At 50.9% G+C, this 13892-nt stretch overlaps 1 protein-coding gene across 2 annotated transcripts in view; it reads left to right on the forward strand.

Annotated features, from left to right (window-relative positions):
- The window catches only part of SLC23A2 (solute carrier family 23 member 2), an 833120-nt gene that overhangs the window by 600953 nt on the left and 218275 nt on the right, over window positions 1-13892 (forward strand). For both annotated transcript variants that reach the window (XM_085636370.1, XM_085636369.1), the window contains 2 exons: window positions 7045-7133; window positions 7244-7311. In XM_085636370.1, the coding sequence (XP_085492496.1) occupies window positions 7045-7133; window positions 7244-7311 (157 nt within the window). The remainder of the gene's footprint in view (window positions 1-7044; window positions 7134-7243; window positions 7312-13892) is intronic.

Below are 13892 nucleotides of genomic sequence, written 5' to 3' on the forward strand. Positions count from 1 at the left end.
GACGCCCTTCTCGACGCCGTGAGCGCTGCTCCGGCCCGACATCCCTCGACGCCGCTGCGGATTGACCCGACTCAGAGGCACGATCGACGCCGACCTCGACGCCGACCTCTCGACGTCGTGGATCATCGTTTTCTTCGTTTCTCAAGGTACTGTACTTGTGGGGTCTGTTGCGACTCCAGGCTCGACGTAGCGCTCCTCGCGGTCGACGCCGAACCTTGGGAATCTTGTAGACTCGACGTCGTGTGACTCCTGTGGGGGTTACATTGTTGCCAAAGAACTGTGCTCAGAAGAATACTTTGCTAAAGAACTATTTGCCAAGAAGAAACCTTACTTGAACTATTATTTTTCCTTCCAAAGAGTATTTATTAAGACTGTGGTATATTTTTGTCGTTATTTGGTCTTGTGCTAAACCTTATATAAAATTACTATTTTTATAATAACTTCTGTGTCGTGTCCATCTGTAGTGTATTCACTTTATTACTGTATGTGGTCATAAATGCTTAACACACTGCCTCTGAGATAAGCCTGTCTGCTCTGCCAAGCTACCAAGGGGGTAGCAGGGGTTATCTGAGTGTGTAATCCCCTTTCCCTGACTAGAGTTGGCAGGTCCCTATTTGTCAGAAGTGTATACCTCTGCCAACTGGAGACCACCGGTTCTAACAATGTTGATAATTGATAGAGGTCTATAGGAGTCGCACTGATCTGGAGGTTCATCTGGCTTTAAAGGCGTCACCAGTAACGCCTCGAGTGACGGCGGCAGTTCCCCCTTCTCATATGCCTCCGCATATACCTCTAATAAATGAAGAGCAAGTTCCGACACGTACGTCTTATAGAATTAGCTAGGGAGACCATCCATACCTGCTGCTTTACAAGTTGGCAGCGACATTATGGCCATTTTAACGTCCTCCTCATCAAACGGCTGCACCAAGTATTCTTGATGGGAATCGGAAAGCCAGCTGAGTGCAACGTCATCTAGATTCTCGCCAATTACTTCAGGTGACAAGGCCCCTTTTGCTGCATACAGTTGGGTGTAAAATTTTACAACAAGAGCACTAATCTCAGGAGTTGAATAATGTGCAGCCCCGTTTGTGTCCCGCATTTCCGTTACGTACGCCTGGGAACGCGGCGCTGCCAATTTTAGTGCTAGAGAACGACTAGGCCGCCCTCCCTCACCATAATAGCGGGCCGTCTTCCGGCGAGAGCAGTTAAGTAACTCCTGATCCACTGTCCTATTAAACTCCGTTACATGTGTACGGATATCCGCTAGTTTCGCGGAGGATGGGTGGATCTCGTACTCTTGCTCAAGGGCTGCAAACTCGGTTGCTAACCATTAAATGTGACGCCGGATATCCCGTAGCACTCCTGCCTGTGCTCCAATACAGACACCCCTGATGGTGACTTTAAAAGCCTCCCACAGCACTCCTGCACTTTCCACTGAGCCCTCATTTTCCTGAAAAAAACTCTGCTACCGTTTGTTTGAAAACTGGGTCTATTAATTCAGTAGGTTAGTGAAGGGTGGCCTCTCGCAAGTGGGGATCTGCATAGCAAGGAGCACCCTTAGAGTGATCTGACAGCGTCCGCGCGTCATGCTTCACCTCTATAGCCCAGGAACAGGCCTCCTCAGATACAAGCCAGAAGTCTATTCGGGACCAGGAAGTATGGACAGATGAGACAAACGTACTTTCCCGGCCCGCAGTGTTCCAAAGTTGCCATATATCGCACAAATTACCAGCGTTGCATATTCCCAACACTACTTCCGACGCCTGTTTTTGTCTCACCTCACTACTTCCCGGTCTATCTAGAGTCAGGTCAAGGCAAATATTAAAATCACCCCCCCCCAAATGATCACAGCAGGGGGAAAGGCAGAAATCCTGCGCCACACATCTGAATAAAAAGATGGGTCATCTGAATTTGGGCCATACACATTCACCAATAGTACAGTCATACCTCTCAGTCTCCCATGCAAAAGCGCCACTCGCCCCTGCTCATCACTCTCCATCCTAAGCGCAGTGAATGGGACACCCTTTTTGACGAGAATAAGCACCCCTCTAGAATAGGATGACTCAACCTTAGTGGCAGCCCATCGCGTACCCACCTTATTTACTGTTTCAGTAGTAAGGTGAGTCTCTTGAAAAAGAGCCACATGCACTCCCATAGAATCCAGATATGCAAACACCAATCTGATCTTTTTCGGTGTATTTAGTCCCCTCACATTCCAGGTGAGAAACTTGACATTACTGTTCATAGTAATACCTCATCTTCCATAGTGAACAAATCCTTCATACCCCAGTATTCACTCTGCCCTCTACAGAAATCCGCCAATGAACAGGCCGCAGCATATACAAAAAACCCACAACATAGTTCTGCCACAACTTCAACGAGGTCCCTCCAACCCATCCCCCAACCCCCCACCCACTTCAGCACCCCCAACTTGCCAAAGCCATCCCATTTCCCAAGAGCCCATCCCCAACTTTGAACAGAAAGACAGCAGAACCATTGGGGCACACCCAGCAGGGGCGCCTGAGAAATTCTAGCCTCCCAACAGTAGGGAGGTGGCTGAGCAGGTCCATCACTATGCCTGAACCCAAGACTATACCCAGCTGCGTAGTGACATAGGCAGGTAAATATACCTGTGCTAACTAGAATCCTCCACCCAGGCAATTAAGTCAATCGTTACTCAGTGCTGAACTAATACAGTATAATAACAAAAGGGAACATAGCCGCTCAGTTGGACAGTGCTGGCATCCAATAGTACATATTCCTTCCCCCCATTGAATCCTGTGCCTCAGCCTCAGCCACAGCCTGCGACTCACGCCTTTTGTCTTTTTAGTTTTTTAGCATGCTCTAGTGCGGCCTTGGGGTTTTTAAAAATCTAGCAATCATTGTCCGGGCCAACCTTCAAGCGCGCAGGATAGAGCATGGCATAAGGGACTCCTACGGATCTTAAAAACTTCTTTACAGCTCCAAACACTCTGCGGGCCGCCTGCACCGCCACAGTAAATTCCGGAAAAAAAGAGAGCGTATTACCCTGATACTCAATTGTACCTTTGAATCTTGCCATGTGTAGTATAGCATCCCGGTCCCTATAGTTAAGCACTCGGGCAATGATGGGGCGAGGTGGGGCGCCGGGTATCGGACGAGCCGCAAGAGACCTATGAGCACGTTCAATAATGAACATCGAAGACAGGTGTTCAGTGCCAAAAATGTCCGTGATCAACTGTTCAACGAACACCTCCATCCTCCCCACATTTGTGGACTCCGGCAGCCCCGTGATTCGAATGTTGTTTCGCCGAGAGCGTGCCTCCAAATCCTCATTCTTTGCTTGAATGAGGGAGAGGATTTTTTCCATATTTAAAGTCTTCCCTTGAATATCACTCAACCCATCCTCGGCGGCCGAAACCCGTTGCTCAACGTCCCCCATGCGTGCGCTATGTTTCTCAAGTTGAGACGACATGTGGTCCAATCGGTGGTTCACCGCCGCCATGGTCCCTTCGATAGCCTGGAGACTAGGCTGCATGGCAATAAGAGTGGTTTCCAAAGTGGATTGCTCCGCGTCCTGAGCATCAGCCTCGGAATCCGAAGTCGCCTTCTGAGAAGGCTTGGGGTTTTTTTGCGCCTCGAATGTGAGGCGTGTTTGCGATTTGTCAGCCCGACCCATTGTAATAGTCAATTTAGGCACTGCGACACCCCAGTGGACCCCAGTCAACCCACAGGAAACTGTCAGCAGACCCCTACGCAAGGAGCCACCTCTTCAAGCAGCAGCAGAGCTCCGCACTCCACCCAGCGGGAGCCCCACAGCTAGGACCTTCCCAGCTTCAAGAAACTGTTTGTAGGAACAGGCCCAGGGACCTCAGCAGCAGAGGGCACCACACCTCTTCAGCCTGCCTGCACCGAAGTCCGCAGCAACAGCTCACAGGCCCCACGCCCAGTTAGTCTAGCGTGAGCAAGAAGCAACACAGGGGGGAGTTGCGCAGTGCCCAACAGGTTATGATATATATGCCAAGATACAGCACTGAAGGCCAACGCAGCTACGATTGCCCCATCAGCTGCTGATTTATCAATCTGTCCCTCAGGTACCCAGGAGCACTGCTGTCAAAGTGGTAGGCCTCAATCCCTGCCGTCAGATGACCTCAGGTAGCATGTGTGCAATCCGCTTAATAATGGGGCCAAAAACTCCCTACTGCCTGTGCTTCCAATTCGACCAGTACTCGGGAGCTCCCTGTCCGCCTGGAGATCTTAACGCCACTGCAGAGCCCAGCAGCGCTTCAACAGCAGTCCACACACCCCAGCCCCGGGCAGCAGCTCCAAGGCCGCAGCCCGCATCCGGCCCGCACCCACATCTGCAAGTGCAGGCCTACCGCGGGCCGCGTCCCCACTCACCGCCACCCGAGTCGGGGCTCAGACACCTTCTTCCGGCGCCGCCGTCCACTCCGCAGCTGCCCTGGATGGTGAATCTTCCAAAGCCGCGAGCAACACAGCGCCCGCAGCGGCTTCACAGGGCCGGTGATATGTCGCGGCTGCTCAAGACACCACACCGCAGGGCCGTGTCAATGGCGTCTGGCAGCCAGACCCCGCCAGCACTCCTCTCTACGCCGGAGCCCAGCTGATGCAGGTCTGGCGGCTGTGTCTCTAGTCAGATGTGCCTCAACTCCTCGCCACATTAACTCCGTCTCCAGTACAGAGCCAGCCGTCCAACGCCGCAGAAGGAGCCCCGAGGTCCCCGGCACTCAGAGTCCCACGAACGCCACCATGCTGCATTCAAAGCACAAACTTCACCGGGGGCAGATCGTCGTCCTACCGTCGACTCCAATCAAGCAGCGCCCACCAATCCATCCAGTAAGAGCCAGGCCGTGAGTAGCACCTCTTTAGTCAGTGGAATGGCTGGTATCACAGGCAGATATTAGTCGGATCGTGGCTCAGCCAGGCAGAACCTCACTCTGGTGCGGCCATTTTCGCCATGCGCCCTCTAGTGCCCCCAATAAGAAAGTTTTAATAGTAATATTTTCATTATGATTGATAATCCGAGAATGTCTGATGTTTCTATTCATTGAAATGAACTATGTTTGTCGTTCTTCTCCCGTCTGTCCTTTTCGTGTAAATAATGTGGAATTGTATATTTTTTGTTTTTGTGGTATCTTCTACTAAAATACCCACAAAAATTGTAAAGTGATTTTCATTTGCTGATTTAACATTTATTGTATTATTGTTTTTTATGAAATAAATAACTTTGTATATTATAGCTCTTTTGATTGGGGTTACATTTATGTTCTGATGATGTTCATTTGAGTATATGGTGTGTATGCAATTGAGATGTGCTTTTGAGCAAACCGTAGAGGATTTTCTTTTTTGACTTGTCTTGTTGGTGCTCCACCTCTTTTGGTTATAGGATCCCCTCTCATTTGGTTGAGATGAATACTGGGACAGACTTACGCATCTGACATTCTTACAGTGCATGCATATGCCTTAGATACAGTACTGAACAAAGTCAAAAGCATACCTCTCTTAAATACCTGTGAAGTAGTAACACGCTATGTGTGAGCCTTTCTTTCCCCTCCATTGCATTTGCAGCTAGAAGTGAGATTCCAGATATCTCCCAGCCAGGATACTCTAACAAAAGGAGGTCTGCTGGCCCCTTAACTTCTCCCTTTGTTTTAGGCTCAGCTGATATTTAAAATAACAAAGCCCTCTCCCCTACACGTTGCTGCACGGAATTAAGGCAGACAACCTGCAGGCGATGCCAAATGCGTCCTGGGGCTGAATTATGGAAGGGCTCCGGGGGTGCAATGGGCGTTGGCGCCCACTTTGTGCGCCCCCTTGGAACTTTGTTATTTACAGAAAGGGCGAAGACGCTTGTGCATCCCCTTCTGTAATACTGATAACTCCGACGCTCATAAAGCGCTAGCGCTATCTTAAGAGGGTGTTCTTTCATTTGCATGGAGGCATGGCCCCATGCAAATGAGGGAATACCGTTGCCTCTGCGCCCCTGCAATATTTTAGATGCGGGCTCAGAGGCAAAGAAGCTGTTAGGCGCACTGTCCTTGAGCCCCCTGATGGCAGCCCTCTAGAGGAGGTGAAGGGAGTCCCATAGACTCCGCAAACATTCCCTTGCAGGTGAGTGCAGTCACTCACTGCGCCCGCCTGTATGGGGATCTCTAATCTCCCTTAAAAGTGCAGAAGGGTTGCCGCCTGCACTGTAAAAAACAGAGCAGCTTCAAAGCGCAGCCACTCCGTTTTTCACATTAATGGTCTGCCCCCATGGCAGCAAGAGTTTGGGACTGTCCTGGGGCAGCGCATTCCATGTGATACAGCACACTTTCCCTGTTTGCACCTAGAGCACCTATTTTAAGGAGCGCTGGTGCAAACATAGAAAGTGTGCCTTTTATGTAATAGGGCCCTGGTGTCTGAAAATTACCCTGGGACGACTTCTGCATATTTCTATGGGGCCCAACTTCTTGGCAGGGAAGACTTTGTCCACTCTGTAAAAAGCGTGTGTAGATGCTGTCTACCCACATGTACCCTCGACTTGTGCCCTGCTGTCTGTGTTCTCTCTTTCTGTATGGGACGCTCCTTTCTTTTGCCTCGTGGGGTGGGGGGGCAAGTTGGTGTGCCTGTGGTTCACACACACGTTAGTCGTGTGTTACTTTTGCCCCGGAGCTCGACTCCTGCTCCTGCCTCTAATGCTTTTGTACGCTTAGCCCACAAGCTAATCTCACGTGGGAACATTTTCCTCCGTTGCTCAACTTCTATTCCGTACTTGTGCTTTTGTGTTCACTTTACGCGGAGATTTAGCCTTCAATCCTTTCTCGAAGATCTCGGAACTGGGCCCTTCCTCAAATGACAGGCCCCGACCCGAAGAGTGCAAAGCAACCGTCGCGGAAGACTGCATTTCAGTGATCTGCAGGCAGCCTGGGCGCTAGCCACACGAACATGTTGTGAAATGGAATGTCCTTAGGGTTTATCACGAGTTTCTTCATGACTACGACGTTTAGTCACTTTCCCTCTGAAGCTCACTTTCAGCTCTGTCTTGTCTCTGTTTCCATACAGGTTACCCTTGTTCCAAGCGAGTGCCTTTGCGTTCCTGGCTCCGGCTCGAGCAATATTGGCTTTAGACAAATGGAAGTGTAACACCACAGGTAATGCCACACTTTGGTCACTCTTGGCACTGTGCAAAATTACTAGTTTCGAAAAGAAAAGTACTTGTATTATAAAAATAATTTTAGCAAGATAATTTCTTTTTTTGTAGATATATCCATTGTGAATGGCACACAACTGATGCACACTGAAGATATCTGGTACCCCAGAATACGAGAGGTAATTATTCTAAGAGTGTAGTGAAACCCCGAATATTACTAAGTGCTTAGAGACCATTGGAGAGGATTTGGGGAAATCCATCCTAAATTAGATCATAACATTAGAAGCATGTCTGCACTTGAGCATGCCTCCAATCTCCCACTAAAAGTGGTGGACGGACAAAGAGAGGAGTTGAAAAGTTGCATGGCAGTACTAGTATCGAATAAGTAAGCTGATTCGATTTGGAGTGCTTCCAGGGTTGGTCTAGCCGTAGAGAAATGGCCAGACTATACGACGCTGGCTGTCTTCATTGTAGCCAAAATACTTGTGTTCCACGCAGAGGCTTTTGCCGCTAACATCGCAGTGTTTGTCAGCGACTGCGAGGTTTAGAGAAGTAAATCAGTGCCGCGGCCGTGGCGGCTGGAGGAGTGCTGCGGCTGTGGCAGGCGCGTGACGGCTGGTGGAGTGCTGCGGCTGTGGCAGGCGCGTGACGCTGAAGGAGTGCTGCGGCCGTGGCAGGCGCGTGACGGCTGGTGGAGTGCAGCGGCTGTGGCAGGCGCTGACGCTGAAGGAGTGCTGCGGCCGTGGCAAGCGCGTGACGGCTGCAGCACTGAAAAGGCTGTTTCAGGCTAGGCAGGCTTTCCAAGCAACGCTTCTTGGAATTCTGCTCGCGCTGAAATCCCCACTTCGCATTAGCACCTGGGGTATAACTGCAAGACTCATACCCGGCAATTAGTGCAAGGGCATGCCTTGGTTTGGCATCACCTTCTCCTAGCAACAGAAGCATCACGTATCTTGGCTATACAGTGCGCCCACGCGCAGAAAACGAGGGCCTCTTCAGCTCTGATGGGACGCACAGTTCTCACCAGGAAATTCAAAAACTGTGCTCTCTTGCCATCATTTATTGTTGTTGTTATTCTCCCATTTAAATCACCTGTTCCACCACATAAAGGTTCTTGCAAGTATTTATTGCCCAAATATGTCTGTCGTGTCCTGAAGGCCAACTCCAGATAATAGTCAATTAAATGAATAATGCATTCCTGGGGAGAGGGTGGGGCAAGTCATAGGTAATTAAATGAACAATGCATTAATGGGGCGCGAGGGTGGAGTAAAATCATACGAATTATTGCATAAGCCGACAGAACAGCCTTCTAGCAGAGTAAACGCTTTCCTTTGACATATGCACTTCTCGTGATCTCCAGGTCACAAATTCAAATCCAGGAGAACCAACTTAGCTTTTCATCCTTTTCAAGGGATAAATTCATTACTTCTGAAGTTGGCCACAGACTGGCTGTTAACAGCGCTCAGTGAGTGGGAAAACTGTAGCATTAAACTCTATATAAAAACATAATGTACCTAGAAATCACAAAATCCTGTTGTCAAGTGAAAAGAAAGCACTGGTTTTACTCCAGTGTTGAAGAAAATCATCAGAATGACGGACCTTTAATTCAAAATAAAGAATGGGAAGCTCCAGTCGTCTTTTCTGCCATTTATACCAAAGTCATGTCTGTCTAATCCGAACGTTTGCAATAAAGCATTGTGAAATGCCAATGTGCGTAATCAAACTATGTCAAGTTTCAACTCATTCCTTTTCAAATCCGAAAAATAAAATAATATCGACATCTAGTAGATACTTGAAGGATGCTTGTTAAGTTGTGCTCTATGCTTTTATTATATTCATGTTATTATATTCCGGCTGCTTTAAAGTGCAGGGGAGTGAAGAATGTCGGAACGAAATGGGCAGAGAAAATGGGGAGGCAAAGCAGAACAGGAAAAGGAATTGGAAAGAGAAGGAGGTCAAACATTATACTGAGTTAACTGTTTTCTAAACTCGCATCAAGAGCGGAATCTTCCGTAGGCTCGGCTTGACCTCATTAGGTGGGCATGAAGTGAGGCATACAGAGAGATTCAGGGAGTCGTGTGAGGTCCACCGCACTTAGGGGATACATGTTATGGGAATAAAGTGGGGGAAAGGGTATTCTTAAATGAAAACGTTATGGGTTAAAGAAAGATTTCAGAAAAAGGTAAGAGACACATTCATGCAATGTTATTGAAATCAACTCCCAGTTTCTCCACCCATATCTAATCTGCCTCTCTGTGACTTAAAGTTGTGAGGATTAAGGTGATATGGTGTCTCTTGGTATTCCCCTCATCCTTTTTTCCGGAGTCTGGGAGTTCTGGAAGCTGTGAAGTGTGGGGTTAGAGGGAAACAGTTCTCAAAGTGTTGACTTATTTATAAACCGTTGGTCTGCCTCGCTCATCAAATAAGATGTTGAACTCCCATGGTTATGAAAATGATTCTCACCTCTATAAACAAACCACTTTCCAAGGTCGCTTAAGGAATCTTTGATAATTCCAGTACATGTAACAAAGCCCCAACATTATTCAGCCCCTTGCTGAAGATTTTCAGTAGTGAATGACATCTCAGACTTTTTTTGGGGGGGAAATCACTAAGATATTTTTTGACTTTCTGACTTAGGAATCAAATAAAACACCAAAATATCTGATCAGTATGTTTGCACCCAGCCCTTATCCTTGAAGGATTCCTTTGCTATTTGGTGCTCCTGGACATTTTTTACATGATTTATTATTCTTGTATGTTTATTTGTGAACACCCTGTCCTAGTCTCCATCTGCTCCTGTGCACCATGGGGTCCTCCTCAATAAAAACTAGTCCCTACCTTTAGATGGAGTAAGAGAGGGAGAGACTGCCTGCAGTGATACATGGGTGTTTTAAAATCAGTTGTTCAATCAGGGGGTTTATTAGCTGTGTTTCTTAATACCTTATGAACATCGAAAGCTAAATGGTGCATCAGGACGGGGATGAATTCCTCACAGTCAAATTTACTTGTGTTTAAAAAAAAGTCTTTTGGAAAATTCACAGTGGCCAATTTAGTCGCCACAGTGCTACTCGACATAGTGTAAACAGAATATTTTAGCTACTTCGGGTGTGAAAAACTGAAAGTACCCACTTAAAGACATTTAGTTAACTTATTCCAGCTTGCTTGAGATGTTTTTTGCTTATAAATAGACTGCTTTAGTTGTCTAGAAGTTTTCATGTCATAAGTTCCTCAAATTAATTTCAAATAAAGAGAAGATCTGATAGAGACTACTAGCCTCAGATTCCTTAACGTAGAATTATCCCCAGGTGTGAGACTGGACCCGGAAAACTTTCTTGCCCAGCATCTCTGCGCGCCGGGGGCTGTACCATGCGACTCCGCCCGACTTCCTCCACGGGCGTGACGTCAGCAAGGTCACATAAGGCCCACCCCGGCGCGCAGTTTTCTTCTTTTCCGCGTGCAACGCGGACCCCTATCGTGTTCCTGGCCTGTTTCAAGCCTTCTTTTCCCGCATTGGGCATTTTTCTTGGGTACAGTGTGCGAATACCTTCGGGCCTCAAGACGTGCTCATCTTGCGCGCGCCAGATGTCGGCGACGGATCCTCACCCCATCTGCATGTGGTGTTTGGGGGAGGACCACAACTCCACAGATTGTGAGGCGTATCAGCAAATGAAGCCAAAGTCCCGGCGAGAGCGACGGATGAAGCTCCTTTCGGCGTGCATGTCCAGGTCGGCATCGTCGCCGCGTCCGTCCCCCGTGGACGGCTTCAGGAACTTCCGCCTCCGACATCGTCCTTCTCCCAGGCCGCAAGGGCGTCGCTCACGCGTTGGTAAGTGTCGCAGTTTGTCCCCGATCTGTTGGGGGCGTGGGTTCTCCACGGGTGGTGCGGCCCCCCGCGTCGCCATCCTATCTGCCGTTCCCTGGTGCGGGGGCGACCAGAGCCCAGATGGAGGCCTATGCGGCGGCCTTGCAGGCCTCTTTGGCTCCTCCTTCTCTTCCTGGGACGTCTGAGGATCCCTTGCCGCGGGCGGGGACTTCTGCAGCATCGCCGGCAGCTCCAGCCCTGGGGCCGACAGGTTCGGATCCAGGTTCGGAGGATGTGGGTCCGTCGGGGTGCAGCCCTTCGGGGGTTCCCTCTTTCGGACCCTGGCGCCACTGCCTCGCCGCAAACCCCCGCGGGTGCCCCTGTGGTGTCGCGGGAGGTTGCCGGGACTCTGGCCGTGTCCTCGAGTCCCCCTCGGTCCTCTGGTCAGGCGGTGGCCTCGTCCGAGGTGATGCCGCTCAGGCGCCGGTGGCTGCTGGCCCTGGCGGCACCGCAGGAGCCGGCTAGGGGTCGGGGCGTGTCCCCGAGCCCCTCTCGTTCCTCCATGCAGGCGGCTGCCTCGTTGGAGGTCGAGTCAACGCTTTTTCGGCGCCATTCCTTAGCCGCCCCGGCTCCAACCCAGCTCCGGTCTCCTGCGCCGCGCGTTGTGGCGGAGGTTGTTCTGGCTTCTCCTTCGGCAGCGGTCGACGTTGACCTGACGCCGGTCGCGGACTCTATGGCGCCGGGTCGTTGACTCGTCTTCAGGCGCCCCCTCTTCTCCAGAGGTTTGGCGGTTGTTGGTTTCATCTTCTCCGGAGATGGGCCGCCGCGTCGTGGAGTTTTCCCCGGCGTCTTCCAAGGACAGCTCATTGCTGTCGCCGCGCCCGCAGTCTTCGCCGGAAGGGCCTCAGGTTCCCCATTCCTCGGCCCCCCTTCCTCCTTTCTGGTCTTGGCCTTTCCTTCCTCCGGTTGGCCTGGGGGACGGCTGCCTTAGCTTGCAGCCGTCGCCCACCGAGGAACTACTTTCCCCTGCCACGGGGGCCCTACGGAGGCCGGTGCTGCCTTCGCTCGAGCTGTTTCCACGGCAGCGGGGATCTTGCGCATGGGCGATCCAGCTGCCCATTTCCCCACGGATCATCTTCTGGAGGGCCTCCATTTGGGCTATGGGGGTCGGGAGCTGCTTCTTCCCTTTGAGGCTTCGCTGCTCGTGTCTCTTTTGGGGGCGGCCCGCCACGGGGAACCTGGTGCCCCAGCCCCTTCTGCACTGCCACCGTCCTGCGCCGCATGACCCGGTCTGTTTCCCTCCACCCCTCTACCAGGGGTCCTCTTTTACAGACTGCCCTTACCTCCCTGCCATCGGTGTTGTCTCTCCCGTCACGGGAGGCCCGCTGGTTAGATTCCTGGGGGCGCAATATCTTCGCCTTCACCAGCGCGGCTTTGCGGGCCCTTAAAACTCTTTGTGTCTTGGCAAGGGCCACTTCTTTCTTGTGGGACTCGGCGGAGTTCCTTATGTCTGCCGCTTCTCAGGAGGGTGCCTGTGTTGATCTCCTGCACCATGTATTGGATGGCCAGGAGCTGGCGGCCTTTATTCTTCGCTCGGATCTGGACGTTTCGAACGTGCTTGGTCGTACCATGGCTTCTTCGGTGGCCCTTCATCGACATGCCTGGCTACAGGATAGTGTGTTCCCGGAGAACGTGAGGGAACGGTTGGTGGACCTTCCTTTTGATAGCACTCTTTTGTTCCACGCCCCTGCGGATTCTGCAATTCAGAGGTTTCTTACAGGGCTTCCTCTTCCTTCCTTCCTTCCTTCCTTCCTTCCTTCCTTCCTTCCTTCCTTCCTTCCTCCCTTCCTCCCTTTCTCCTCCCTTCTCCTTTCTCCTTTCTCCTTTCTCCTTTCTCCTTTCTCCTTTCTCCTTTCTCCTTTCCCCGTCCTCTTCCTCCTTTCTCCTTTCTCCTTTCTCCTTTCCCCTTACTCGTCCTCTTCCTCTTTCTCCTTCCCCTTCCTCTTTCTCCTTCCTCTTCCTCTTTCCTCCTTTCCCTTTCCCCTTACTCGTCCTCTTCCTCTTTCTCCTTCCCCTTCCTCTTTCTCCTTCCTCTTCCTCTTTCTCCTTCCTCTTCTTCCTTCCTTTCTTCTTCCTTCCTTTCCCCTCCTCCCTCCCCCCTCCTCCCTGGGGCCTTGTAGCGCGTCGCCCCGGTTGTGTGGTTTATGTGCCTTCAGGTCCTTTTGTTAGGACTTTGGTGCTGTTGGCTGCTGGTCCGGCCCTGTGTTGACTTGTGGTTTGGCTGTTGGTAAGCCGTGTAGGCCCTGAGATTAGGCCTTCTGTGTATTCTTTATTGGCTGATTGGCAAGCCGTCTGCGGTTTTCTTCGCAGGTCTTTCTGTTTGTCCTCTGCTGTGAGAACTTTTTCCTAAGAGGGTTCCCATGTTCTTGGGACGTAACATGCCCTATGAGGGGGTAATGGTAGCTATTACATAGCTCTACCATGTGCTGGGGAGGAGTGGTCAGGCTTCTGCTCTCCGTGGCATCACAGTATTTCGCAGGTGCGATCTTCTTGCTGATTGTTTTGCAGTGGCTTGCGTTGCGCCCCTGTCAGTCCTTCACCTGGGTCGCTAGCCTAGTCTGCTGTCTGCGGCATCACGTTGTAGCGGTTTTGCACTTCTATCCGACTTGGTCCTCTGTCTGGTGTTCCGGGGGGGGACTGGCTTCCCTGGTTTTTGTGTTCTGGTGGACGGCTTGGCCTGTCCTCCGCCTCTTTCTTTCTGTCTGGTTCCACTTCATTCGTGGGTCAGCGTGTGCCGGCCCCTCCCTTGGGGCGTGTCCTGGCCCTTCCTGGCCTCTGCCTTCGGTTGGCGTCTAGCTTGTCCTGGGTGCACAGTTCCGCTGTGTTGTCTGCTATTGGCTGTGCATGCCAGTGCAGGCCTGTTTGTTCTACTACACCATTGTGGCCTTTGATGTATTC

Source organism: Triturus cristatus, chromosome 11 (genome assembly GCF_964204655.1).
Source record: "Triturus cristatus chromosome 11, aTriCri1.1, whole genome shotgun sequence".
Taxonomy (NCBI): domain Eukaryota; kingdom Metazoa; phylum Chordata; class Amphibia; order Caudata; family Salamandridae; genus Triturus; species Triturus cristatus.